Source organism: Metopolophium dirhodum, chromosome 6 (assembly GCF_019925205.1).
Source record: "Metopolophium dirhodum isolate CAU chromosome 6, ASM1992520v1, whole genome shotgun sequence".
NCBI lineage: Eukaryota > Metazoa > Arthropoda > Insecta > Hemiptera > Aphididae > Metopolophium > Metopolophium dirhodum.
Window position 1 is genome coordinate 17,956,978 of NC_083565.1, and position 27,932 is coordinate 17,984,909.

The 27,932-nt window shown below is 28.8% G+C and overlaps 3 protein-coding genes across 5 annotated transcripts; 2 read left to right on the forward strand and 1 right to left on the reverse strand.

Annotated features, from left to right (window-relative positions):
• The first annotated feature begins 1,992 nt into the window (after positions 1 to 1,992).
• LOC132946163 (uncharacterized) lies at positions 1,993 to 9,074 on the forward strand. The gene is made up of 6 exons (XM_061016023.1): positions 1,993 to 2,696; positions 3,535 to 3,748; positions 5,316 to 5,752; positions 5,833 to 6,049; positions 7,991 to 8,290; positions 8,555 to 9,074. The coding sequence occupies exons 1-6, from the start codon at positions 2,194 to 2,196 to the stop codon at positions 8,957 to 8,959; spliced, it is 2,076 nt and encodes a 691-aa protein (XP_060872006.1). The 5' UTR covers positions 1,993 to 2,193; the 3' UTR covers positions 8,960 to 9,074.
• Positions 9,075 to 9,929: 855 nt separating this feature from the next.
• On the forward strand, positions 9,930 to 19,031 carry LOC132946164 (dynein regulatory complex subunit 2-like). Of its 2 annotated transcripts, XM_061016024.1 has the most exons (9): positions 9,930 to 10,068; positions 12,874 to 13,034; positions 13,106 to 13,219; positions 13,316 to 13,454; positions 14,696 to 14,919; positions 15,155 to 15,352; positions 16,298 to 16,492; positions 16,887 to 17,006; positions 17,722 to 19,028. In XM_061016024.1, the coding sequence occupies exons 2-9, from the start codon at positions 12,894 to 12,896 to the stop codon at positions 17,938 to 17,940; spliced, it is 1,350 nt and encodes a 449-aa protein (XP_060872007.1). In that variant the 5' UTR covers positions 9,930 to 10,068; positions 12,874 to 12,893; the 3' UTR covers positions 17,941 to 19,028. The 2 variants fall into 2 exon arrangements, with proteins under 2 accessions (XP_060872007.1, XP_060872008.1); XM_061016025.1 differs by lacking the exon at positions 15,155 to 15,352 and having other exon boundaries at positions 17,722 to 19,031.
• Positions 19,032 to 19,776: 745 nt separating this feature from the next.
• On the reverse strand, positions 19,777 to 27,576 carry LOC132946162 (ankyrin repeat and LEM domain-containing protein 2). Of its 2 annotated transcripts, XM_061016021.1 has the most exons (12): positions 27,180 to 27,576; positions 26,999 to 27,109; positions 26,608 to 26,924; positions 25,622 to 25,927; positions 25,398 to 25,559; positions 25,126 to 25,325; positions 24,763 to 25,057; positions 24,434 to 24,699; positions 23,048 to 23,256; positions 21,632 to 21,685; positions 21,132 to 21,267; positions 19,777 to 20,034 (listed from the first exon to the last, which is right to left on the reverse strand). In XM_061016021.1, exons 2-12 carry the CDS (start codon positions 27,081 to 27,083, stop codon positions 19,902 to 19,904), a joined length of 2,163 nt encoding a protein of 720 aa, XP_060872004.1. In that variant the 5' UTR covers positions 27,084 to 27,109; positions 27,180 to 27,576; the 3' UTR covers positions 19,777 to 19,901. The 2 variants fall into 2 exon arrangements, with proteins under 2 accessions (XP_060872004.1, XP_060872005.1); XM_061016022.1 differs by lacking the exon at positions 27,180 to 27,576 and having other exon boundaries at positions 26,999 to 27,165.
• Positions 27,577 to 27,932: the final 356 nt, after the last annotated feature.

Sequence of the window (27,932 nt, forward strand, 5' to 3'; positions counted from 1 at the left end):
TTAACTATCCTGATATATCTAAAAACAATTCGAAATTTTCATAAAAATCAGTCGAGAAGAATTAACATAGATATGTTTTTGAATGGGTACAATTTTTTTTTCTAACCAATTTTTGTAACGCTTTGTTTATTGCCATATAAACAAAAATCAGCAATAAAAATAATACTAAAATTAAATTAAATTCCTAACAAAATGTAGTAGGTACTAGGTACCTATGTTATTACAGTACTACTGCCTACAGCCTACTAAATACTTTTCCACTGCACTATTTAAATACCCAAAAACATATCTTTGATGCCTCCAATTATCCTTGCTGAAAAAAATTATCTAGTAGCATATGCAGCACGGTACTTATAATATATACGAAGTACGAACGAAATTTTTTTTAGTACATGTATATAAGCTATTATACAAACATACATTAAACTATCATATTTGTTTTAAGATATATAACTTCTTTATTCGAGTCCATAAACGCGATGATTTTATGCATGATTGTATTTCATCTGTATCTGTCCATGTAACCAATGGCAATCATTTATAAACAAAAAAAAATTTACAATTTCCATCATAAATCTCAAAATCCCTCTGTGTGGCTGTGTGTCAGTGTGTGAACACCAATTTAAAATGTGAATTTTTGAAAATGTTTTCTTAGTTAATCCGCTTACATGGTGGTACAAACTACAAATGTATAGTAGGTACCATAAAAATGCCAAGTCTCTAGCTATCATAGTTTAGGCTCTATGTTGATCAGGCGACAGGCAGTCAGTCAGTCAAGACATATTCGATTATAATATATAAGATATTATAATGTACTTACACAATATTTTATTATTAACTACTTAACGTCTTAACTACGGCATAGAACAAATCAATATCTAGCTTGGTTTTTATCTTATTTTATTCAGATAATGAGGTTAGTCACTTAGGCCCGAGCCCCAAGAAAATTATTATAATTTTGTAAATAATTCAAGTCAAAATCAAAAATAATCTTAAACAGTTTAGAGTTGAATCATAATTTCATAAAAAAAAATAGCATAGGTACAAAGATCGTTCATTAAAATCAATCGAACAATAAAAATAAAAATACTTTCCTAAATGGTGATTTTAAAATACCTACCTACCTACCCGGTAAATATTGGTATAAAGATAACTATAGACAAAAGTACAATTTGAATTAAAATTTAAATTTTGGACAGTTAAACTAGGTATTCAATAGATGATTCAAATAAATATTAAGATTATTATAATTTATAGGCTGCAAATATGCTGCAAGAGCAAGTAGGTAGGTATATTATATTTTATAATTGTATATCTATACGCTATACCTATTATGGTTAAATGTTGTTATTATTAGAAATATTAAATTAGCTTTGTTCTTTAATATTCACAACTTCATAACTCTTTATAATTATTACTTTATAATAGTTAGGTTGTCAGTAAATTAAAACTCTTCAAAGGCCGGCTATTTCTTTTATAATATAATAAATGTAAATAGCTATAGGTAGTAGGTACTCGGATACCTACTCCACAGAAAAATATTTTGATGATACCAGCTATATGTATACCTACATGCGTAATTGAATAAACAAGGCGGATGAATTGGTATAATAGGTATCTTTGTATAATAATAATTTTAGTAAAAAATGCATTGTATTATTTAATAAAAATATTGTATACAGTATGATTTAAAAATTATTTATGAATATTAAAATACTTGAAACTCCAATCTTACGAGTTTTAAGCCATTAGTTTAAGTTGCAATTGAGCCTAACCTAACCTAGCACTTACCTAATCTAACTTTATATCCTTGATTGGAATATACCACTTTATGTATTACCTTTATATTATTACCTATAGAATTCTTGTTTGCTAAGTGAAACACTCTGTATGTTACAAGGTTATTAGCTCATTATACATATTATCTATTTAGTATACCTATTACACAGAAACTTAAAGATAATATTTAATTGTGTTTTTGATGCACAATAGTGTTTATAAGTTACATTTTAATAATTGTTCAATTCATTTTGACAATTTTACAGTAATATTTTCATTATATCATTGTAAAAAAAATAATAACATACTATTTAAAAAAGTCTTTCACTATCAATATTATAGTTTTAAATAATTATTATAATAATCGTGCATTTATGTGTAAAATATATTTATATTAACGTAATTCGATAAAACATGATTTGGTTACTTTTCAAAAGCTGCAGTAGAAACAAAAAAAGTAAGACGATAAAATCTGATGGAAATTTTATGAAGGTAAATAATTCAAAAGAAATTATTAAAGAACTCCTACCCAAATTAGACGTTTTTAACGATTTGGAAGCATGTAATGATAACGTATTTGTTACGGACAATCATTTTGCATATCTTTCGATATTTGATCCTTACAATGAATTTAAAGATTTAACTCCAGAAATAACAGCAGTGGCTGACCAAATGGTTATTGAAAATGACAATGCAGTAACCTACGAGATTGGTAATTTGGAAGCTAGAATAGAAGATTCTGTGGTTATTAATAATAGATTTAGTAGAGTTACGGAAAAACATTTAAAGACGTTGCAATGTCCATTTACTTGGAATTTTGAACCTGAAGTGTGGAAAAAAAACATCGTTAATAGAATTGAAAAAAAATATGGCAAATACAATATGAATATTTCCGCAGTCAGATTTTCATTTGAAAAGTAAATATATTTTTGTTTTAGAATAATCTATTGTATGTTAAATATGTAGGTACTAGGTAAATACTAAATAGTCATAATTTTATTATTCCATTAAGTTCAAAGTATCTTATTATTTCTTGATGGGTATGTATATTATAGTATGTATTAGTTTTAAGTATAGGTACGTCAATATATTATTTTTTAAATGTTATAGCTCACTTATCAGTTTCTAAATTACTAAAATTATATTTAATAATTAACCTATAGGGTCGTAGCCCATACCTATTCTTTCAAGCAGATAACAAAAAAATGTTTTAGTTATTAGTTATTACATTAGACTTACATATTTAATTTTAATAATACAAAAATTAGGTATTTCAGAAATTCTGAGAAAAGGCATTAGTTTTTACAACGATTCATTATATATTATTTTCACTATTCACTATATTACATTTTTTGCGTTGACTGATTTCTCTGAACATCGTAAAATGTCTAGTCTATTTGATCAGGTACACTTTGGAGGGTTTATTATTTGATATTCTCACCTAAAGAGTATGAGAAAACCGGCAACCATTAAAAATATGAGAAATGTCAGCAACTATGGTTTTAACGCTTAGCTCCAATCAGAATATTTTTTTTTAAACTTTTATTATTTATAACTAATTTTGAATTAATATCACAACATACCAACTAGCATTTCAGTTTGCTACGCCAAGTTACACAAAACAAAATGAGTGTTTAACAGTATATCCAGCCCGATATTTTAATATTATTTAACTTAAAACTATATAGGTAGTGACATAATGTTTATAAAAAATAAAAACGAAAAAAAAATTATATATTATATGCATTTTTTTAGGTACATAAGCAATCTAATAACCAGTTGTGGACTATTTAAAACAAATAAAGTAGACAGAGCACACGATAAATTAATACATATTTGGGAATGGCTAGATAAATTAGACGATAAAAATGAACCGGCATATTTGGCAATTAGAGATGGATTGAAGCATATCGTTATGTCTACATTGTGTCATATATTATTCACCGTGAATAGAGCGCAATGTCAACAGGTAAGTCAAAATTACTCAATATTCATAGAAAAATCGAAGTTAATATGAAGTATATAGGTTCCTGGTATTATAATATAAGCTTAGAACGCTTTGCATTAACCAGAGTAATTAGTAATAGTATTTATAATTAGTATTCTCCGTTAACAAAATACCTTAAATATAGTTCTATATCACTATACCTAACTAATAGTTTTGATTTTTTGAATAACAGTATTCAAGTATTCTTGGAATACCTTTATAGTTTATAATAATAATTTTTTATAAAAGTATTCTCCGAATATCTACTTCTGTCTATAACTCTAGAATATGAGCAAGATGCAACATTATTCATTCAAAACTACTTGAAATTAATTACCTAACGAAATGCATCGATTATATTATCTACTATAAAAATAATATTATAATATATGTAGAAATATTAAAATTCATATTACAGTGAAACTACAAAGTGTCATGGAGCATTAAAAAAATTCTTATTTTTGAGAATTTTGTGAAATAGAATTGAATAAATTTGGTTCTAATTTGGTTTGATTCTCAAAAATATTTCGTTCAACGAAAAATTTGTTAAATAGAAATATGGAAGTTTGTTACACGGTCGTTTCACTGTATATACTAAATATAGACTTTTCTAAATTTACTTTTATATAGCTATAGATAACCTATATAGTGATATTATATAATCATATATTTCAGTAGTAATCTGTATAATATATTTAGGTACCTATTTAGGTATTATACCTATTATAATATTATCGACTATCTGCAGTGGCGTAGGTATACATAACTTTTTTAGGTAAAGGTAGGAGATCAGAGGAAAAAATCCTAATGTCAGGCATTTTAAGGCATTTATGATACTCTAACATTAGTGTTTGTTAAAATAATTTTAGGTGAAACTCTCAAGCCCCCCTCCCTCTAAATTCAAAGACTTAGTTAAGCATATTATGTTTATGCAGTCTATACTTCTATATATACTTATATAAATAATTATCTTTGGATTGTTGTTAAGCTTACATAACAATTAACAACTACTACTACCTATTACCTACCTACATATACACATATTATACTACCTAAACAAAATAAATAATAATATAACATAAGTACCTAAATTATATATATAAATTTAATTCGGTGGGAGTATCTTAAGCAATCACAAAATTAGCTGTCATGATTGCAACCATCGCGTTTTACTATCATCTAGTGGACCCGGATTTAAAAAGTATAGTTAGATATCAACTATAATGTCCCTATAATATTACTAGGTAAGTGTAGGTCGTAGGTATATCAAAATTATAATTCATACAAGTAGGTATTGTCGCTATCATGCTATGTACCTATTTGGCTATTTGTGAAATACCTATACACTTTAACTAAATAGGTAACTACATTTTTTATAAATATGAATAACATTATTAACTTTTTAACCTTTTTTCTAAATTACATTATTTCAGAAATGTATTTTATTTTCAAAGGAGGCAAGGGGGGAGGAACACCCGTAAAACTAGTAAACTATCAATTATCAACTTAATATACCTAATTTTACAATCGATCTAACTGTTTGTTTCAGTTGTTTGAAATGATAACAAGATTTAACAGTTTGGATTCGAAATCAAGAGCTGCAGTTAATGCTTTGCATTCTGCAGTTTGTTTAGAAATTGGTGGTAAATCATTGCATAATGTTGTTCAGTATGCAAAAACAGCATGTGAGTTAGACCCGGACACAGTCCAGTGGAATTATTATCTTTCAATAGCCATGACTGCTCAAAGACAATATCTGAATACCAATATATCGTGCCCTACTGAAGACGAGTTTGATTCTATACAGCAAGCAGTTCTCTTATCAAATGAACCAAATCCATATTTTAACTTCCACAGAATGCATTTGATGACGAACAAAATACTCTATCATTATCATCATGATAATAAAAATAATAAAAGTAATGAAAATGAAAATGCATTGGAAAAAATCAAAAAAGACTTTCTCAATATTATAGAATTAATAAAGTAAGTAATCCAACTAAAGTTAATCATTAATTATTTTTGATATTATAAAATTGTTTTAAATATATATTTTAAATGGTCAGGGACATCATAAGCATGGAACCGGAAGATCCTCATTTGGTTGTCAAATGTGCAAAATCTATGATGACTCTGCCATATTTAACCCAAGACGACATTTTTCTCATTAAACAAATTATATCAATTGCAGTAAATATGGCTTTTCATGACTTTACCGTGATCAGAGCGATTCAAAAAAGCATCGCTATCTTCAGAGAATTGGTCCATACTTGTATAGAAATGGTAAGAACAAATTATAACTTTAATATTAAAAACTGGGGAATTAGGCAGGTAGTCACTGAAATGGATATGTTAAATTTGAATTTAATTATAAATCAATATACATACGACTATAGGGAAAACGATTCTGAGATGAGAGAGAGGCGTGTCACACTCTATTTCTAACAATATTTTATACTACCATTGGTAATACATTACGTTAACTATAGGCGCACAGACATGTCTATAGGCACTATCTTTGCAAACACCTAAAAACATCGATCATTATATTATCATGTATTATATTATTATTGTTAAATTTTACGACAATACCGATGTAGGTACCTATATAATAATTGTATAAATAGCTTAAAATTAGTCTAAATATTTTGAATATTTTATTCCGTAGGTATGTAAAATATGAGTTACGTAATGGCAAAACGTTTAAGTCCCTACGGTTAATATTTTTAAATGATTTCAAAATAACTAAAATCATAATAAGAATTTTGATTATATTATGTTTAGATATGCAATGTTATCGAAGTTTGATCTTCAAACTTGTATAAAAAAGTTGAGCATATTATTATGTATTTTTGATATTTTTAAATTGCTTTAAGAATAACTATAACGACGAATTTTAAGTTCCATTTTCAAGCCTATTAGATATTTAAATTTGAAATGAAACATTTTATAAATTTTAACAACTAAATAGGTAAGTAATATACAAAGTTTGAGATCAATGCTTATAGTAAATAAATTGTGCATATGTAGGTTGTAAGCTCAATTTTCAACCATAAAAAATGTTTTCAAACACAAACAAAAATACATAATTGTAAAGCCAATATTGGTTTCGGTTCACTCAATATCTAAATCTAAAACGTTACATTTCTAATTAAAACTAATTGCAACCTAAAATTCCGCGTAGAAAAACACAAATGTTTCATTGATACTAATTATATTTTGCGGAAATTTTTCGGTGAAATTTCCGCCGCGGATGTTCCACTAGAGTGTCAATACTCACTATAGTGTCTACGACAGGCCCGTGCACGAAGGGGAGTTCGTGTGTTCACCCCCTCCCCCCCATTTCCAAAAGACGTTGATATCAATCAAGTACTGAATAAATTATTTTCTACCCCCTCTCCGAGTAAAATTATTAAAATAATGATTTGTATTTGAAAGTATTAATAAAAAAAAAACAATTTTAATGTACTTTCAAAATTAAGAATAAACATAAATATATAATATTTTTTGATTATTGATGTATCTATTTTATATTTTTTTTTTTCAAACATTTAAAGTTTTTAGATGTAGAACATGATGTTTTTTTTTATGTATTTTCATTTAATTACTAAATACTATTTGTTAGTGATATCAAAAAAATGAAAACAGTACGACGCAGATAAAGTTCTTCCCAATGCGTTGTGGAATTTTGATAATTTTACTATAAATACAGCGAGAGTAAATTTGTCCCTCGCAAAAAAGTTTTTTCTATGTTATACATATTTTGTAAGACGGAGGCAACACATGCGGGTGTGCAACCTCTTAATGTTATACAAGGGGGACGAGGTGGCCGAGTGGTCTAACGCGACGGATTCGGCACAGCCGGTCCGAGTTCGATCCTCGACCACTGGGCGGCATTTTTCTCCGTGCAAGTCACGGTGTCCGGAGAACAAGTGCCGCCATCCCCCCACCCCGGGGCACGGCAGAAACCTACGGGTGCCCCATTAGAAATTCTGCCAAACACAACACACACGTGTACCAACCTACCCAATATAAAACCTACCAAACCTACCCAATATAAAACCTACAGTGCCCTCCCCACACCCAATGGCCTATGTTGCCGCGGGTTACCCAATAAAAAAAAAAAAAAAAATGTTATACAGTGATATTAGGTTTTAATATACTGTATAGTGTGTAGTGTGTACTGTGTAAATGTATAATAAAATAATATATTGTAATGTCTAGAACGAAAATAAAAGTCATTTGAAAAATGCCAATATTGAAAATCGTGTGGAAGACAAAGAGGATGACTTATTAGAAAATGACCTAATACTTATTATAGAAAAATACGGAAAAGGTAGTAAACCGGTACTAGATTTAATTAATCTATTCGAAAAATATGATGGAAATTGTCGATGGAAAATAATGGCACAAATTTGTTCTTACTCGATACTTTTCAAAGAATCTTCAAATCTTCTAGCCGGTGTGGAACAATTCACGATGTTAATGAATGAAAAAAGCATTGCTAATAGCGATATTATTACGGTGAGAAATGGATCCAAATTTATAGATTATATTTATTATTATTTTATTTCAATTTAATATTATTTGTTCACAACACGATATTCATCTATTATTACCTAACAATTCAATATCCAGATTTCAAACATTGTATTTCTGTAGTCAGTGTTGTGCAATAGCTAAACTGAAATCCTGTGTCCTTCTTGTAAATTAAATAATTATAAATTTTAGTATCTTGCTAAAATTAACATAGTTATAACAGTTTTTCATAACCGTAATATTTTTCAGAAACATAGGTCAATATTTATAAAGGATCAGTCCAAGGTATTCAACCTTGCCGAATTAGTGTGTAATGAAATCAAATTGGCCATTACTTTGGGTCGCATCGAGAATCAAGATCAAACTGAATTCTATTTAGATCAATTAACTAAAATTATGGATGTATGTCAACTCAAACCAAAAAAAGTCAACCCCAGTTTTAAATTTGAAATAATTGGATGTAATGAAAAAGAAAATCAGAATAATGTTTCCAAACAGAACGACGCAGTTAACCAACAAAATGACTTGCAGGACACCAAACAAATTGTTTTGAAAAATTCTACTAAGCAACGTCGGTTAAAATATGCTTCAAACAACCATCATGCACGAGCACCTAAATCTAAACCGAGAAGGAGGCATCATCGTTATGACTAATTTTATTGTATTGAACTTCTTGAGAGATTAATCAAAATATTTATATAGAATACTATATAATACTATACTACTTATACTCGTACTATAATAATATAAGTAAAAACTGGAGTCAGTACGGTTTTGATTTTTTTTAAAAAATTAAATATACCTACAAATAATTTATTTATGATTAAACAATGTTAGGTATATCACATCATTCGTGTAATCGGTAGGTAGGTAGAATAATACATAATTACTTATAAAATTCAATACCTATTTTAAACATATAGGAATATTTTTAAGTATAGGCATTGGATATCATACCTATATTGACATAAACAGAAATCCATTAAAATTTCCGGGGGGGGGTTAACATTTTTAACATCAACATGATCCCATACAACTATAAGAAACTGTATATTTTTGGAGGACTAATTATGGGATATTTGTGGAGGCTAAGCCCCCCCCCCCCCCGAATTCCGCCAATGACTATTGGAAATACTATAAAAGTACCTTAACTATATCAAAAAGCTTACAAAATCCAATTTGTGATCTCTACATATTGCGTAAATTAATTACAAAGATGGTATTTGTTGGTATTGACAGAGCTTTACTTAGGAGTGATGGCTTTGAGGGACTGCAGTCCGGGCCCTGTCATAATAAGTTGCCCCATGGATAAATTTGGTTTTATTAAATTATTTAAGTTAAAGTTGTTAAAGTATCGATGCAATATTTTTACCATCTACGACGTTATTCTAAATTTGTATCTAGTCGATAAAATTATATCTATTGAGATAAAATTGGGTAATACGTACATAATCATCGTTACATACCAATACAAATCTTTGAACGCGTGTCGCGTACGTATCATGCGTGTCATGTGCGGGTTTGTGTAGGACGTAGGTATATACCTAAATACCTAATATAACTTAGATTGTAAGCCAGTTCGGTACCTTTATACTACGCAACGTACGTGTGCTCTCGTAAATATATTATTGTACACTATTCGTTTATCAATTGACATTTCTACTTTTTATTAACAATGTTTGAAAAAAAAATACATAAATACTAATTAAATAGTGCAGAAAAACGCAAATTAAAAAGGAGAGCGAAAGTACTGAAAGTTCTTTGTGAGTACCAGAGTATCTTCTATCAGTTTTATTTATATGTACCTATGCAATGTATTTACAAAAAAATCTATTTCTTCTTCTTCTTTTTTATATTATATAATTAAATGGAAAAAAACTCTCTACTCTAATACAAGCTTAGGCTTTAAGGAGTAGTTATATTCTTTATTTATATTTATATTTATTGCATGTATATATTGAATATGTAAATAAAAAAAAAGTTCGATGTGCAAGTTGCCAAAATTAAGTAATTTCTTTAAACCTATAGAACCTATATTAAAGTTGACAAAGTAGTAAGTAATAATTCACCGAAAACCTTGCTGAAACTTAAAAGCCCGGAGCCAAACAATGCAGCAAATCTCATTCAATTCTTGTCGGCAACACACTTAATAAATCAAATATAACTCAAAACCATAAATTTACACAAAACAAAAACTTATAATCATTATGTATGATTTAACTTTAACTTAGTATTTTATAGTTTATTAGTTCAATCAATGTTACTCATTTACGTATTATCAACTAGTAATTTATGTATATATATATATACTTAACTTAATTAGTATACAAATATGTAATGTATTGTCACGTGACAAGTCCAATAAATACCGCGGAACGATTATAAATAATAATAATAATAATAATATTAAAAAAAATTGAATGTTACTGTTAGTAATCTAGGTAATTTATTAGACATTTTGACAAATGCTGATCTTTCTAATAATTATAATGAATCTACAATAGAAAATCGAAATATTAATACTTCAGAGTTCAGATAATGTTCAGAAGTTTGAAAATTATATTGATTTACGTACAATATAAAGATCAAAAAATGTGGTCTGTTCATTTAAATGAAATTTTTAAAAAAAAGTATGCTGCAGCTTAAAAGGATCATAGTTTTTTCAAAATGTTGAACACAAAAATTTTATCTTTCTGGAAAAAAAATGTAAAAATCATAATCTTTCATTAAGTTTATCATCATTTGGAAATCTTTTATCATAAATTACGACCAAATCATGTCGCACTGTCAGTACAATAAGGCCATAATTCAATAAAAGCAAATGTTCAGTAAATCAATAAGAAAGTTTAGAATAAAATGCAAATTTTTTCATCAAACAAAAAATAATGTTAAGGGTATAGATATATATTTATAATTTTGTTGTGATTATAATAAGTGATTTTTATCCTTGTAAATATCTTTACTTTTGTGTGAATTCAACTTGAAAGAACAACAATTTTAATTTTTCTGGTTATGGCTTTATTGCACTACGTTTAATTGATTTTAATATTATTTTGGCCGTAAACAAAATGTATGAAGTATTAAAAATTATGATTTAATTAATATAATAATATTATTACATAATATGTTGATGTTGATCTAAAAAACACTTAAACTGCAAAATAATAGGTATAATAGCATAATATAATATTTAGTTAATAAAATGAACAACTAGTCTTTTGAATGTTTGATTATTTTTAACAATATTAACATTGCAGTTTTCTAACTCTACCATAAGAAGTCATAATAGTTATTATAATAATACAAAAATATATACAATTTAAATACTACGAATTAGAGTTATAGATAATGACTGGAGTAAAAATTAGTGTAATAAATCAATAATAATAATATTTTAATATTATTATTGTTATGACGTATGTTATTATCTCAATATGCAGCGTCATAGGCCATAGCTCTGGAAGTTTGATTGTTTTAAGTTGCAAAAGCGCCATATTTCAAATATATTATATGGCTCTATATGTACTTGTTTCAGTAAACGAGCCACATTTCGTTTTACAGCCACATTATACTTAGGAATTTAACATTGCGTTCAATACAATAAAGATTTTCATCAAATATTATTTTTATTAATATAAGGAAATAGACGGCGCCGACAAAAAATTACGAATTCATAGTACCATAAACACAAAAATCATACATTTCGAGTTGTGACCTTATTGTACTGACGTCTGACAGTGCGATGTGTAGACCTATACCTTAATTTAAGAATATTTCTGAAGACGCTAATTAAATCCATGAATCACATATTGTGCAGCCAACACGTGGTATATTATCATAATATAATATATGCAATACATATAAACCTCAATACATCAAATATCTCGATATTTTATGATAAATCTGTAATATATACTGTTAATAGATTTTTTTGAAACTTTTATTTCCAAAGTAGTTTTGGATATTTTCTTTTATCCCATGGTTCACTATATAACGACTATTTATCCTGCAGGAACTATAAGCATGAATAGACAAGCATAGGTTAAACACCATTAGGTACCTAATTGTAATAAATTATTCAGAAAAAAATATTTCCTTTAGTGCGCACGTGGACGATGATTATAATATACTATTTTTTATTCTGCCGTATTTAAGTCACCTAATTACATTTTGTAAACATTAATTTTACATTAAATAAAATACAAAAATGAATTTGTAATTGTATTATAGACATTTAAGTAGAAACTGCAGGATAATTTCAATTCAAAAAATAATAAAAATACTAGTAGAGAAATGTATGACTTTCGAGATTTTGAATCATATAGATTCAATGGCTCAATCAATTGCGCCACACTATACAATAGTGCGTGTTATATTAATCTATAGTTTCAGTTTATATGAAAATAAAATAGCGTTGCTACCCAAGCAAGAGAGTTTAGTCGATTATGCGATGCACGTTACGTCGCTACACATTACTTATAATAGTAGGTAGCTTATCGGTAGTCTACGCCTGCAAGATACTCAATAACCCACACGTAACGCAAAAGGTTTGTCTTATTGCTCACTAGATCGACTGAAAAATAATAAAATGGCACCAAAAAAGAATAAGAAAAGTAATAAGTTGGCTCGAATGAGTGACGAGGAAAAGTTGCGATACCTGCAGCACCGGGCAGCCATAGAAGAAGAGACGAAACGGCGGAAAGAACAATTAGTCGCCACGTACTTAAAGGTATTCAAGCCAGGTGCTTAGCTACCTACTTTGTTTTGCTGACGTGAATTTTTCTAAACTGTATGTAATAGAGCAAGTTGAAAAAAGAGGAAGCGTTTACCCGGCTAAATACTGCCAAACTGAACCAGCAATGGCGACACAACTTGCGGCAAATCAAGTGCAAGGAACTCAAAGACGAAATGATGGTATGTATAGGTACTATTTTCAATATAGCACTGAACATTTCATATTATTGTAATCGCCTATTTATCGTTTCATTTTACGTGTGTATCTATATGTAGACGATGAAAAACCGATTCCAAATCTTGTTAGACTGCAAAAACGACCACATAGACATGTTATTGAGAGACTTGGAAGACGCTGAAGAACAAAATCTAAAACAGTACGGAGCACATGCGGAGATAGTAACTCAATTCTTGAGTAAGTTAAAATACAGTTAGGTAGGTACATTTTTAATTTGTATTATAATATAATATAAATATATAATTACTGCAATCATAGTGATATTTTATATTGGATTTTATTTTCAAACGAACAAGCCGGGTTATAATTAATGATATCACGATAAAATATACCGTAGGCACAATATAATTTTATGCAAAATACTCATATAATTTAATAACCGCATAATCAATATAATTTGTTATATTAAATGCCTTACCTGACTCTCAACTGTTGCTGGGCTATGCTGTAGCAGTCATATAGGTTACAAAAAGTAATACTTCAAAATACACAGATAGAAATAATGAACACACACTGATTATTGCTCGTAATGAGGAGTCTAGTTGTCGATCTTAGGATCCGCTATTATGGGTTGTTGTTGAGATGGCTGGTGCTCAAGCACTGGTTAAAGGGACGACACGGATATGCTGACCAGAGATTGGCGGGCGGCTTTATCAAAGGAATTTTGCGCATCCGGGACATAGATTTCTCTTCGGTGACTATAAAACCTTTTTCGACCATTCATTTTCTCTGGTGGCATATAAAAAAGCCGCATGCCTTACACTCTACTGTTGCAAGTACGTGCCGGTTTCTTAATTCGTGATCGTATATAGGTAATACAGATCGTACCTTTTTGTCGGTGACAATGGTTTTATTGGGGATGTCCGATTTCTACGTGCGACAGTCTGGCCGTTTTTTATTAGTTTATTACATTTTAGTTTATTTGTTAAAATAAAATTATGTGTGAGCATATCATTACGCGAGTCCGAGTGCTTGTTGCGGTAAGGCTATGGAACATTTTACGATCTAACGGCTTTAAAAGTGCCAGTACATGTGTCACAATGCATAATATGTTGGATACGATTATTTGGTGATGACTGATACGGTATAGGAGTGGCGAGTGCGGAGTTAAGTGTGAGTGTCCTATTCTCACTATAGTGTCGGTGAGTTATCACTTCTTCTCTTTTATAATTTTATAATTTTCTTCTATTTTTATAACAATAAGGGGATGCTTCCATTTTTTAATTCGTAATTTTATATTTTTTATTTGTTTTTAGATAGTTGGGTGGGTACGTTATTCCAGTTTTTCTGTTATACCTACCACCATTATTTTATTATTATTATCATTATTACCTAATTGTCCCTGAATTTGATGTGAAGTATATTTTTTTAAATGACAATAATATTATATTATACCCACATTTGTATTGCTTTAATAGGTATCCATGAGAAATCGTTGGAAGAACTCCATGCTCGCTACGAACACAAAAAGCAGTTGTTGTTAGATGAGTTGAAACATAACTTTAGGTGGATGAGAGATATATTCAGTAGAGACGATGAACGCTTGGACCTTATGTCTGTTATTTTCGAGGCACGTAACGACGACGACACGCGACAAACCCATATAAATTTCGAAGACTCGATCGCCGTATTAAACAATGAGGTAAGGTCCCTATATGTATAGGACGTACCCATATGCCTTGTTTAAACTCTGATAATATTTCATATAGTGTACTGCACTTAAATAATCGAATGCACAAAAATATAATTTTTATAATTTTAAATCTAAAAAAAAAATGTTTAATGTATTACAGCAATATTACTTAGAAATAACAATTCATTATAAGTTATAACATTATTATTATTGTGACTTGTGGGGGTCTGTTATTTGAATTTAGATGCTTTTCGAGAAAGATAGGTTCACAAAAATACGTTTCGCGGAAATACAAACGACTATGAAGAAATTTCAGAAAGTCCTAGACGATTACAGCAATGAAACTGAGTCCAAAAAGAATCATTACAATTATTTAAAAATGCGAGATGAAGCCAACACCGCATCTATCGAAGAGAACAACAAACGAATTCATGCATATTCTGTACGCCCGTTATACATTTATTTACCTAATATATCACTATATATGTCGTAAATATAATTCATAACAAATACAATAGATACTTAAATTTCAGCCAACATACAACACACTGTTGAGATTTTGCTAAATTATATAATCCGCTTAATCTTTATATAACTACATCAATACATATACATTTTTGGACTAAACAAATAACAATATAATAATATAGATTACACTTATAGCTTAAACGTTGGTATGAAAATACAAAACCATTTAACGTACAAAACACAATTAATTTTTGAGATTCGTAAAATAATATTGCGCATAATATAGTCAATTTTGTATTTGTTTTTACTTATAACACTAGGTAAATTTCTACCAAAAAATCTAATTTTGAACTGTTTTTTATCTTGGTAAATTTTTTGATATTTTACTTTTTTTATACAAACCCGTAATTTTAGTTTTATATTCTGAAATGCAATAATTTTGATCTTTCTAAATACTTTTAATCAAAAAGTATTTGTTCAATTTAAGGATATTTATAGGTAGGTACTAGGTACATAAAAATTATTTTGAACAATTTAAGTAGGTAATGCTTGAGATATAAAAATACATTTTTGCAAGATTGCCATTTAAAATAGGACCGTAATTAAATTATCAAATTAATAATAAAACAAGTATCTACTTGTCTACTTCAAACTAAAAAGTAAATAAAAACCTTACAAAATCACACAGGTTGACTAGGAAGTTTGTTGTAGAATTATTGGTGTATACTATATTAGTTTATTAAATATATCCATATATCATAACACAAAATTTATATAGGTACCTACTTGGCTACTCGTATTATGTGATATATTGTATTATATATATAACTATATAAGAAGCCAGTAGTTACTGAGTTTAATGACTACTGACAGAGGCATTACGTTTACTCGATACTCATTACACGTATTATATGTATAGGAAGAGATCAAAATGCTAACACAGCTATGTGCCAAACGCGGCGCCCAGTACGCACAACGAGAAAATGAATTGAAACGGGACCGTGAAGACCTCATAAAACGAGGTTTCGTGGCACAAAATCAACTAAACGTTAATCGAAACGAGTATAAAAATAAACTTGAAGCAATGACGAAAGTATACAAAAACGTTATTGATGTAAGGATGATCAAGTTCATGCTTATAGGTAAACACAGTGGCGGATTTTCAAAAATTTTTTCTATGGGGGAGGGGGAGCGGGGTCCTGAAAAATAATATATATTTCAAAGGTACCTATTATTTTTATTTTTACAAATATATAATTGTTGAAAAATTAAAAATAATTATTAAACATATTATTATTTCAGTATATTTGAAATAGACATATTGTTATATTAATAACCCTATATACTAGTGTATATTATGATATAAAATAAATATTTATATCTGTGTCTGAGGGTCCAGTACCCCTGCCCTCAACCCCCCCCCCCCCCCCGTAAATCCACCACTGGGTATACAATATTATTTTTCTATTTAAAAATTAAATTATTGTTTGTGTTGATGTTGCGTTAAGAAATTAACAAATATTTCAAAAAAAGGCGAGAGAATAATTAAAACAGCGGAAAATTGTGCCAAACTCATGAATGAAGATGATAATAACCTAATCTGTCCCGACGAAGATAATAACGAAGGAGTATGTATACATATTTAGACTATAATATCCTAATTCCCTATGTGGCTATGTCTCTAATTACCTATATACACATAGTAAATACGTACACACAGTGCATATTATAGTTACAAAATGTACTAAATGAATTAAAGGTAGGTATATTAGTTTATTAGTTATTAAATTGTAATGATTATTATAAATTATAATACTGCAGGATAATTTTTTTTAATGCAAAACACACTTCAAATATAAATCTAATTCAATTTTGGTTTTTGAAAAAAAATTGTTTTTATGTAATTTGCAGTATAGGTACCTAATAGTTATAAGAACACTAAATTGTTGTGCCATAGTTTTAATTTCTTGAGTGTTCAAATAAAATATAATATTGGTGTCGTTTAAAAAAAATCCTACTACAAAATCACTGTAAAAAACAAAAATTGTTTATTAATTCGCGAGAATACAGCAGTTGCAAATAAAGATCTTATTGCATTTATAAATTATAAGAAAAAATAGGCTTAGAAAATTAAAACAAATATGCGGAAGACAATTTATTATTTATTTACTTATAATATCTTACGCGAATAAAAAAAAAACCGAATGGTGTAAAAACAATAATACACGCCGTCGTGTGGTTACAAATTGTAATAACAATTATTATTAGCTGCAATGACACTATGACAGTACCTAATAAATCGTATTATTAAATAATTATAATTATGTCTAGTGTTCATTTTAGGAATTCGATAAAATGTCGAAATTCTGGAAGCGTTACGCTCGAGTGGACGTGCAGTGTGAAGAGCTCGACGTCAGACGAACAAAAGCCGCACAGGAGAATAAAGACCTGAAAGCCGCTCTGACCTACTACTTAAAGACTATTGCTCGGCCGGCGTCGGTGCAGAGGGACATAAAAGACGGCGGCATACAGTTGAATTTGCTTCCAGTAAAAGCTGGTTGAAAATATTATGATACGCTTCAAATGGGGTCGACTATATTATAATATTACACAATAGTTCAATACTATAGTAGAATTATTAATAAAACATTGCAGTATTAAAATACACATACCATTATATTCTAGTGCCTAGAGCCGCTAATCTAATGAAATATTTTTCACATTTTAGATTCATATTTTTGATCTCCGGCTCGAAATGGTACTACAATAATTAATATTTAATACCTACCTACATTATTTTTACGAGTTATAACACCACATTTTAAGATGAAAAAAAATCCCGAATCTTGAATACCTACCTATTGCATAAAGTGATTTAAGGTAGGAAATTAGATCTAGATGATAGGTAATTTTTTTAGTGTAGGTGGGAGACAGTCAAAAGAAAAAAGGCGGGTAAGTAGATGTCGCTCTGCTGTACACTAGGTTACAAGTAGGATCTATTATTACTGTAAATGTCTATGATGGATGGTATTAAATTTGAATTCAATGATATAATATCATTGTATTTGTATAAGAAAAACGATTCTGAGCGGAGACGGTATGTCAGTATAGGATAGGTATATAATATTATATTTATATTGTTATTACGGTAGTCGGTAAGTCGAATTAATATTATTCATAATGGTAGGTATTATCCTAAAATAATCAGTGATGCAGGATGCTGAATAATCAGCGATGCAGGATGCTGAAAAAATATTATTTATAATATCGTTTTGGAACCGGCGCACACGGAGCCACTGGACACGTAATTTTAGATTAAGTAGATGCGTATTACTAGAATTAACATTGATTAATATGTATAATCAATGGAATTAGATATTTAGAGCTATGAGTATTTTAAAATTGTAAATTGATTGTACACCTTAAAGTACTCATAACTCGCTTAAAAATTAAAATACAATAAAAAGCCCATGAGGTTGTCTAGATAATAATCTTACCTTTAGATTTTATAAGAGGTCAATTTACTCTAATTTTTTAATTAACGGAGCTACACGTGTTTTTCTGAGCGTAAAATTTGCTATATTATGCACTTGTAAGACGGAGACAACACGTGCGGGTATCACGTCCACTTAACAATTTGTACCATAATGCTTTTTGTTATTGCCTGTCCTGAGTATTAAATATTAATAATTTTAAAATATTGTAAAAGAAAAAAACTGATTTAAAATATATTTGATATAATATTATATTTATTTCATAAAACCACATTAACACCAATAAAAATTTACCCTGATCTTAATAATTTTTAATAGCCAATGGTATTATTTGAAGTACAATATAAAATTATTTTTCTTTGTTAAATCATTCAACGACATTTCATTATTTAATACAAAAAAAAACTGAATATTGTAATTTGTATTAATTATCAACTCCAGAGTTTACAATAAAAATAATTGTATTATTGTAAATTAAGTCTTACGGTAACAATTTACTTAAATAACTATTATTGTTTAATTTCAGTTCTTTAATTCAATCGAAAAATATATACTTAATATAAATAATATATAAAAATATTTTAAGTGACTAATAAAAAATGTATATTGCCTGAACTAATAAACATATCAAAATATTAAATACTTCATGAATCATGAAAATGATTTGTGTCAAAAACATTTCTATATTGTAATATCAGATTTCTATTTAATTATATTATGATACGTTCAAATTTACAATACAATTTAATCCCATAAATATAAATGTAGCATAAACTTTATGAGCAACACCATCAAAAATCACCCTTTAAAATTTGAAAAAAAAACAGATCAAATGGTTAAATAAAATATTAAAACAATTTAACACCGAGTTACTCAAAATAATTCAAAATATAAATAGCACAAATTTAGCTTTGTATTTACATTTATTATAAAAACTTATAAAGACATTACAAATTGAATAAAATATAGTATTGTCTACTTAAATAATAAATCATCACATTAAAAAATATACATTACATTAATTTTTTATCACAGATTGTTTAAATTATTGTAATCATTCATTGAATACAACCACCTATATAGCCATGGATATTTGTTGGAGTCTACATTTATACCATTAATGGCATCAAATATTTCATAATCATGAACTATTGGTACATCGCTGAAAAAAAATATTTCACATATTATGGAACATTAATATTTTTTAAAATCATCAAAACTAATATCAAACTATTATACAATATTTATTATACTATAATTTATTATTATATTATAATTTAAACAATATACTTCTTCCCAAAAGAAAATACTGAGCAACAACTAGTCTCATTTTGTGTTGCACAAAGCTGGTGTCTTCTCTTTTGGGACAGAGTATAACAAATTTCACATTTTTTTTTCTTAAAAAATAAGTGTTTCATTTTGGTTGTGAAAAAAACTTAGAGCGTAATCTTAATAACATATACACTATATGAACTATCAATCAAAATATAATAAAAGTAATGCAGAACGTTAATAAATCTTTTAGAGTATGTAGACAATATGGTGTTGATGGGGAATTCATAATTATATAGTTATTAAATACAGTGAGAAACATATACTTAATACCCATAGAAGCAGCTAAGAAAGTAGGCCTTAGCAGTAGTGTGTACATAGGGTCCAAGTGTTTCTCAGGCAACACCTTAAATATGGGTGGGTGGGTAGGTAATGATAGAAGGAAAATATTACATTGTATAACAATATTATGAGGGATCACCTCATATCAGGATCATTATAGGGTCACCTAAAATTATTTGGGCAGCACCAATTTTTTTTTTATACATGCCACTGGGCCTTTGTATAAATGAAAAAAAAACAGAATTAAGGGAAACCAGAAGACAGGGAAAGGAAAACATGATGAAGTGACTTAAAAGGTGAGATACTGAGATCTTATAATTTCAAGAACGTTACACAATTCTAATAGCTGGGTAATAAGACTGGAATGGGCTGGTCAAAAATGAGAGGAAACCAGAAGCTTCAGTGAAGATGGTTTCACAGGAGAATCCAAGAGGGAAATTGACCTTGTCGAGGAGATGTTGCAGACTTCCACCAGAACACAAATTGGCATGTGATAGGACAAATCAAGATGGATGGAGACAGTTATGTTTAGATGTTTTGTCTATGAGGCCATACCAGAACAGAAAACAATTTAATATTATTCTTAATTGTAAAACTAAATTGAATTAGTTTGTTCAAAATCTAAACTGCTATTAAAATAGTTACCTTGAAAATAATAGGTAAGCAAAATCACGTTCGGCATTATGGAACATATTTGATGCGTCAGATTCATCTGACGAAGAATATTCACTACATGGACTTGTAGGGGCACTCGAAAAAACATCATCATCTGAGTCATAGCCTAAAATCATTAGAAAGAATAAACAAACACAATCTTAGTTATTTTATAGCATTTGATAATATGTAGTTCTCTTCTTTCATTAATTTATCTTAATGAATTTCCCATATTATCTATATATAATGTTCCTTTATATTTTAATATTATCATTTCCAGGTACCAAATTTTAGGAACCCCTGGCTCAAATTATTTTAAACTTAAATAATAAAGTAAATTTAGATCTCAAAATTAAAATTAAAAATGGTTAAATATATTAGTGTATATTGTTTGCAGAGCATAAATAGTGTAGCGGTGAAAAGATTTACAATAAGGCTAAAACATTTCTTCAACAACTAATATTAATTTAATTTTTGAAATTTATGATTACCATGCATATTTTTTGATTCTTCATTCTCATCTTGTCTTTTAACTGGTCCATTATCTAAAAAAAAAAAACATAGAATACTATGAAAACTTAGATATAAGCCAAAGGAACTAAAAAATATCTAAAGGTAAAATTAAATATCTTTAACATGAAACTATAACAATTAATATAAACAACAGCAATCATAAAAGTCAATAACATAATACTTAGGGCCATATTCAAAATCGATGCATATGAATGAGTATTGCTTAAGCTATACTTATGACTCAAATGAGATTCATAAACAAGACTTTGACTTAAGAAAAGATAAAGTATTATTTCTTTTTAAGGTTTGTCAAAACTTACCTTGAGCATTGCTTTTAATTATTATCACACATTTTTTTATTTTTTAAAATATCAAAATTAGCTTAATATGATGTGTTTAAGTATGTTAAATATTAACCTAATCATAATTCCTGTAAAATATAGTTAATTAATAGATTTTAAAAATTATTTTTTGAACTTCCTAACTGTAATATACTCTATTCAGGATAAGTTTGAACCGCTCGCTCGACCAAAACACATTTTTTTTAGCGCATTCTGGACACCAATGGGAGCGTATACACGGCGGCCAGCACCAGGTCTGACGATTGACGATGGCCGGCGACAACTGTCGGCCAATCACAGAACGCATAGCCATCGCATGGGGGGCCAAGCACTATTTTGCGGCTCAGTATGTATGCGCGAATCGGTTCAATCTTATCCTGAATAGAGTATAGTAGGGTATCCTATAAAACAACAAGACACAACACCATTTGCATCAAACTCTGAATACGACCATATAATAAATATCTTAAAAAACCAGTCCACCGTCACCACATTTAATAATCTTCTTACCATCCAAAACTAAACTTGAAACTTCTCCAAATACGAGATAGTACAATTCACTACAAATTACCTAATATCAACCAAGAACACCCTAATAGCCGCTAAACTTTTCAATCATTAATACATCTTATTTATCTCATAAAAAAATTATAAGTCCCTATAAAACTATAAGTATACTATATACAGACTATAGTTCATTTTATTATAGCTGCGACTCAACACTAACGCGCTTCGTGGCAGTTTTGTCTCAAACCAGGAGTTTTCAAACTAGGATCAAAAAAATGTGTACAATTTTCGTTTTCAATTTTAAATTTGCCGCGCATTATTACGCGCTAGTTGTAGAAACCCTAATGAAAAAACATCACAAGGCACGTTAGCGTCGAATCGCAGTTCTAACGAAACCTATTATAATAACTCTTATGTGAAATTTCTAGTTTCAATAAATATACTCCAAAACATAATTCAGAAATAAAACAATAAGTGTGGTATGTTTAATAAATACAACTGTATGTCCTATCAGGCTGAATTTATAATTAAATGTTGTATATTTACCACAAAATAGCTGTTTTGGTTTTAACCTTTTAGTTTCAATACTACACAAACAAGGAACAGCAGTTGAAAACCATTGCTTACAACTAAGTTCATCATCATCATCAGATTGCATATTATGTATAATTGAAGACTTTTCAGTTAGAATTGTATGTATCTGAGTTACCAAACAAGCTCCAGTGATTTCACTACGACTCCCAATTGCATGACATCTATAATATATTTTTGTAAACAAGTCAATAATATATATATACATAATAATCAAATAATATATCTTTAGTTTATATGAAATAATTTAAATAAATATTAGTACAATATTATGATAATTATTTTTAAATTTTGGAAGGTTGAAAGTGCGTACAAGTATAATACATATCTATTACTTATTACCTCATTGTTAAAAACCAACTATGTCTAATGACTTTTTAAGTTTTGAATATTTAAAAACTCCATTACATCAATTAAAAATACAATAATGGCCTTAACTATTGTAACAACTGTAGGTACACATATAAAATATATTATTCAGTGCTATCAATGAATGCTGAAAATAACTGTTTGGTTTTTTTCAAGTTCATTCTCTAGAAGTTTCAGTTTTCCAATATAAATAGTCAAATAATGTCCATTAAGGCGCCCAGTGCTCCATGCTAAAAAATGTCCACATTTCTATAAAATTTGAAAATTATATTTTATATTTTGGTTGCCACCTTAATTATAATATTTTTCCACTAATCTACTACTCGATAACTATTTAGTAAGGGGGGAGAGGGTTGATACTGTGTATTATATCAACAAAAATCACTTCACAGGAACAATTATCATTGATTATAACATTGCAATATAAAAATGCTCATAAGTCGCTTAAAAATTAAAATATTGTAAATAATGTAGATCCAAACACAGATTAAATTCTTAATTTTAAGTTATATAATAAGTACATCAATTCACTCTAATATTAAGAAGACGCCACACGAACATTTGTTGTCTCCGTCTTACAAGTGCGTAACATAGCAATTTATGCTCAACAGATAACGTTTAGCTCAGTTAATTTAAAAATTAGAGTGAATCGATCTATAATGATACTTGATGGTAAGAACATTATTTTTATTCATATTATGTTGGTTTATTATGATTATACAGTGAGTTATGACCATTTTTAAATTACACTAACTTATAAACGCATAACTTGCTAAAAAAATTAACTATTTTAAAAAATCCACATACGAACACAGATAATGTTCTTATCATCAAGTTTCATAATAGGTTGATTCACTCTAATTTTTAAACTAACGGAACTAAACGTTATCTGCTAAGTGTAAATTTGTTATGTTATGCACTTGTGGGGCGGAGACAACATTTGGAGATATGTTCTCTTGGAAATTTACTCACGCGTAATACTTTTGGAGTTTTGTAACTATTAAAGAAACATTGCTGACAAGTTCCAAATTATTAATTAACAACTGACAAAGATGCTCAGCTACTCTTCCATGAATTCTTCCTTTAACCTTTGAATCGAAACGACTATCAGAGTAAAAGCTATCTTCCAAAGCCATTAAATGTCTAACTTCATGACATAACCGAATAGCTAATGATTCAATGCCTAGCATATTTTTATATTCAGATATAATTACATTCGATAAACGTTCTGCTAAAACCTAAAAAATAACAATTTACAATTACTGTATTTTATTAATAAAGCTGTTTTAGTTTAAACATACTTTACAAGATTTTACAACACAAGTATAAGATACAACAGTATTTTCTCGAGGACTTCGTCTATTTAGATTAGCTCCAATTCTCATAGACTCTAACGCTTTACACAATTCACCCATAGGACTTAGCAAAGCAACTCGTGGTGGTGCTATTACAGGATAATCTTGTTCTTTCATACTAAATCTTTGTCTCAAGTACTTTTCAAGAAGATCTAAGCCTCTATTTGATTTAAGATCTACTATTTTATCAAGGAAGGGCCAATATTCAGCCCAACCAACTTTCTCTTTTTCAGCTAAATTTCTATAATTTATTAAAATAAACAATACATAAGTGATAAAAAATTAAAAATTATAAATAGTTTAAATTACCTTCCTGTTTTTTCAATACTTTTATTTTTAAACTCATTTTGTTTTGGACTTGATGGAGACTTTTTTGGTGAAGGAGATAATAATGTTTTTCGCACTGGTGATTTCCAATCCTTCCAAAACTTTAGGGCTTGTGATTCATTCATTGGCCCGGCCACAGCTCTTATTTCAAGTATAGGATTTAATGATTTAAGATTGTCATTCTAAATAAAAACAATATAATAAAATGTAATTATCTTTATACTAAATGTCTTAAAATATATTATAATTATTACCTGTAATGGTGGAATTATTGTAGAGGATTTAGGTGAAAATGGTTTGCCAATTGTCGGTTGAGCACAATCATCATCAGATTTCCACATTGGTACAAAAAATCCATTCTCTATTAAATGTAATATATCATTATACATTTCCTTGTTGTTTCTCGAACATATAACCTATGTTATTTTATATGATATTTTAGTTTTAAATAACAATTTAATTCATCAATGAAACTTACATCTTTAGGAGTTTGGAGATATTTATTTAGAGATGTTAGTATACACTTATCATATGAAATAAGCTCTCTTACTACATCCACATGGCCAAATTTTGAGGCAATATGTAGAGGAGTATCATTTGCAGCTTTATCAGGTGTGTTCAAGTATAAATCTGTGATAATTTCACTCCGTGAAAGATATGACTCTTCTGTACCATATAAACTTTTTATAAATTCTGAACTAGTAACACACTCCATTATAAAATGAACAATTTGTGGTTGGTTGAATCGAGCTGCTACATGCATAGCATTATACCGACATCCTTCCTGGTCAAAAAAAAAAAAAAAAGAAGAAGTTAGTGATGCTTAAAATACTTTTAAGATTTCCAACTATTTTAATAAACTTGAAAATTAAAAGTTTACAACACCTACATTTATTAAGTAAAATTTTGAATACAAAACTGCAAGGTGAATAAATTCAAAACATACCAAAGCTTAACAGTTTGTAAATATAAATTATATTTAAAATAAAAATTGTTTTATTTTATAACAATGTAGAACAAAATTAGATACCTACATGAGAAAATAAAATAGTTTCCACTTAAATTTTATTTATTTTTAATATATCCAAAAAGTGTTAATTACCCTTTCACTGCTCTAGTCGTATTATTACGTCTAAACATTTATACCATTAACTGCTCCAGACATACTATTAAGATTCTGTATTTTATAATATTACCGTTTGTCGGTAACGGTACAATTTTAAGGAAAACCTTGCTCATATTATTTTAAACTTAAATAATTAAACCATATAGACTTCAAATTTAAATTTAAATTTAAAAAAATGTTATTTTTATAGCATATACAGCATAGGACGTTGCAGAGCATAAACAGTGTAGCAGTGAAAAGGATAAAAAATAAAAGGTTTATTAATAATAGAACCTCATAGGTAGTATATAATATATAGTTCAGTAGCTAACATATTATATAGCTTTAAAATATTTTACTTGAATTATTGATGGTGTATCACCACTGCTAACAAGAAACCTCGGATTTGAATTCACAGCCAGTTTCACCTTATCTAATTCTCCGCTTTCAATTAGACGACGAAATGCAACCAGATCTTCAGATTTTAGAGACTTAAAAGTAAAACTAGTAGATACATTAGGTGTACTTTTTTCTATCTGTTTTATAGGTAATTCTTGCCCAAAAACGCTAAATTGTTCAGCTTCAGTTGCTGATCTGAACAGCTTGAATCTGGAGGTTTTGTTGGATTTGACTGCAGAAAGTGTTTCTTGAAAATTAGTGAACACTCTAGGAGTGCCTATGGTTTCAAACAATGGTATTAATTTAAATAAAAAATAGTTTGAACCAAAAAAGCATTATGACAAAACTTACTACTGTTGTCAACGTCAGATTCCACAAAAACGCCATAAAACGATTCTTCATCATCTGATACATTCGCAGCATTACTCGAATCCATGGTCCATGGGATTTCTCCTCAGAGATCTGGACACACCAAAGTGCAAAAATATATTAAAATTCAACAGTATCTTCAACTATGCTGTGATTAACGCACTTGTAAAAGTTGGACTTTGATGCACTAGACCAGAATTATAGACGCCATCATGAGTTGACTGGGATAATTAGTGAAAGATCCATAGAGGAACAACATTTTTATACTTTTTGTACAGTAAAATAAGACAAGAATAAAACGGTAATCGGGTTTGTCACAAATTACCGAAACTTATTTTTATATTTTATTTTCGGTTTCGAGTCCACTTGGTAGTTGCCAGTTGGTTTTATATTTTGTTTTTGTCCGAACGTCGAGTACCGTTATTGATAAATGATAAGCATCGTTTAAAAACATTGCAACGGCGGTGCCAACAAAAACGCTACTCGAATCAGCAGCTTCCCGGATCATACGATCCGCGTTCGGTTCCGTCATTGGGCACCGAAGTCACGTGGACGTGATAACAGAGTATCACCACTTATCATAATATAACAACAGAATATTCAAAGATTTAAATAAATTATTCTGTACTTCCATCACAGATATATGAAAATATTTTTTTATTTTATAAATCTGTGATTTCCATAGACCTTACACCTTAGTATAATGTCTATGCAGTGTATTTCTGTGTAACAAATAATAATTATGGACCTTATCGGCTTATTGTGCCAAAAAAAAACTTATAAGACGTACAACTATTACTACTAGTATAAGGTCTATTTAATCTATAAATCAAAATATGATCAATGTCCATGTACCATGCTGGTACAGACGTAAAGTGGTGCATCGTCACATCGACACATCGTACAATGTACATTG

Bases quoted from the DNA above. Each gene is read 5' to 3' on its own strand.
- LOC132946163 (XM_061016023.1), top strand. From the start codon at position 2,194: ATGATTTGGTTACTTTTCAAAAGCTGCAGTAGAAACAAAAAAAGTAAG. The intron at 6,050-7,990 runs GTAAGAACAAAT...TGTAATGTCTAG, and splicing joins TCCATACTTGTATAGAAATG to AACGAAAATAAAAGTCATTT. The intron at 8,291-8,554 runs GTGAGAAATGGA...AATATTTTTCAG, and splicing joins CTAATAGCGATATTATTACG to AAACATAGGTCAATATTTAT.
- LOC132946164 (XM_061016024.1), top strand. From the start codon at position 12,894: ATGGCACCAAAAAAGAATAAGAAAAGTAATAAGTTGGCTCGAATGAGT. The intron at 13,220-13,315 runs GTATGTATAGGT...ATCTATATGTAG, and splicing joins AACTCAAAGACGAAATGATG to ACGATGAAAAACCGATTCCA. The intron at 17,007-17,721 runs GTATGTATACAT...TGTTCATTTTAG, and splicing joins ACGAAGATAATAACGAAGGA to GAATTCGATAAAATGTCGAA.
- LOC132946162 (XM_061016021.1), bottom strand. From the start codon at position 27,083: ATGGATTCGAGTAATGCTGCGAATGTATCAGATGATGAAGAATCGTTT. The intron at 24,700-24,762 runs GTATGTTTAAAC...GTTATTTTTTAG, and splicing joins GTGTTGTAAAATCTTGTAAA to GTTTTAGCAGAACGTTTATC. The intron at 21,268-21,631 runs GTAATCATAAAT...TAATGATTTTAG, and splicing joins AGAATCAAAAAATATGCATG to GCTATGACTCAGATGATGAT.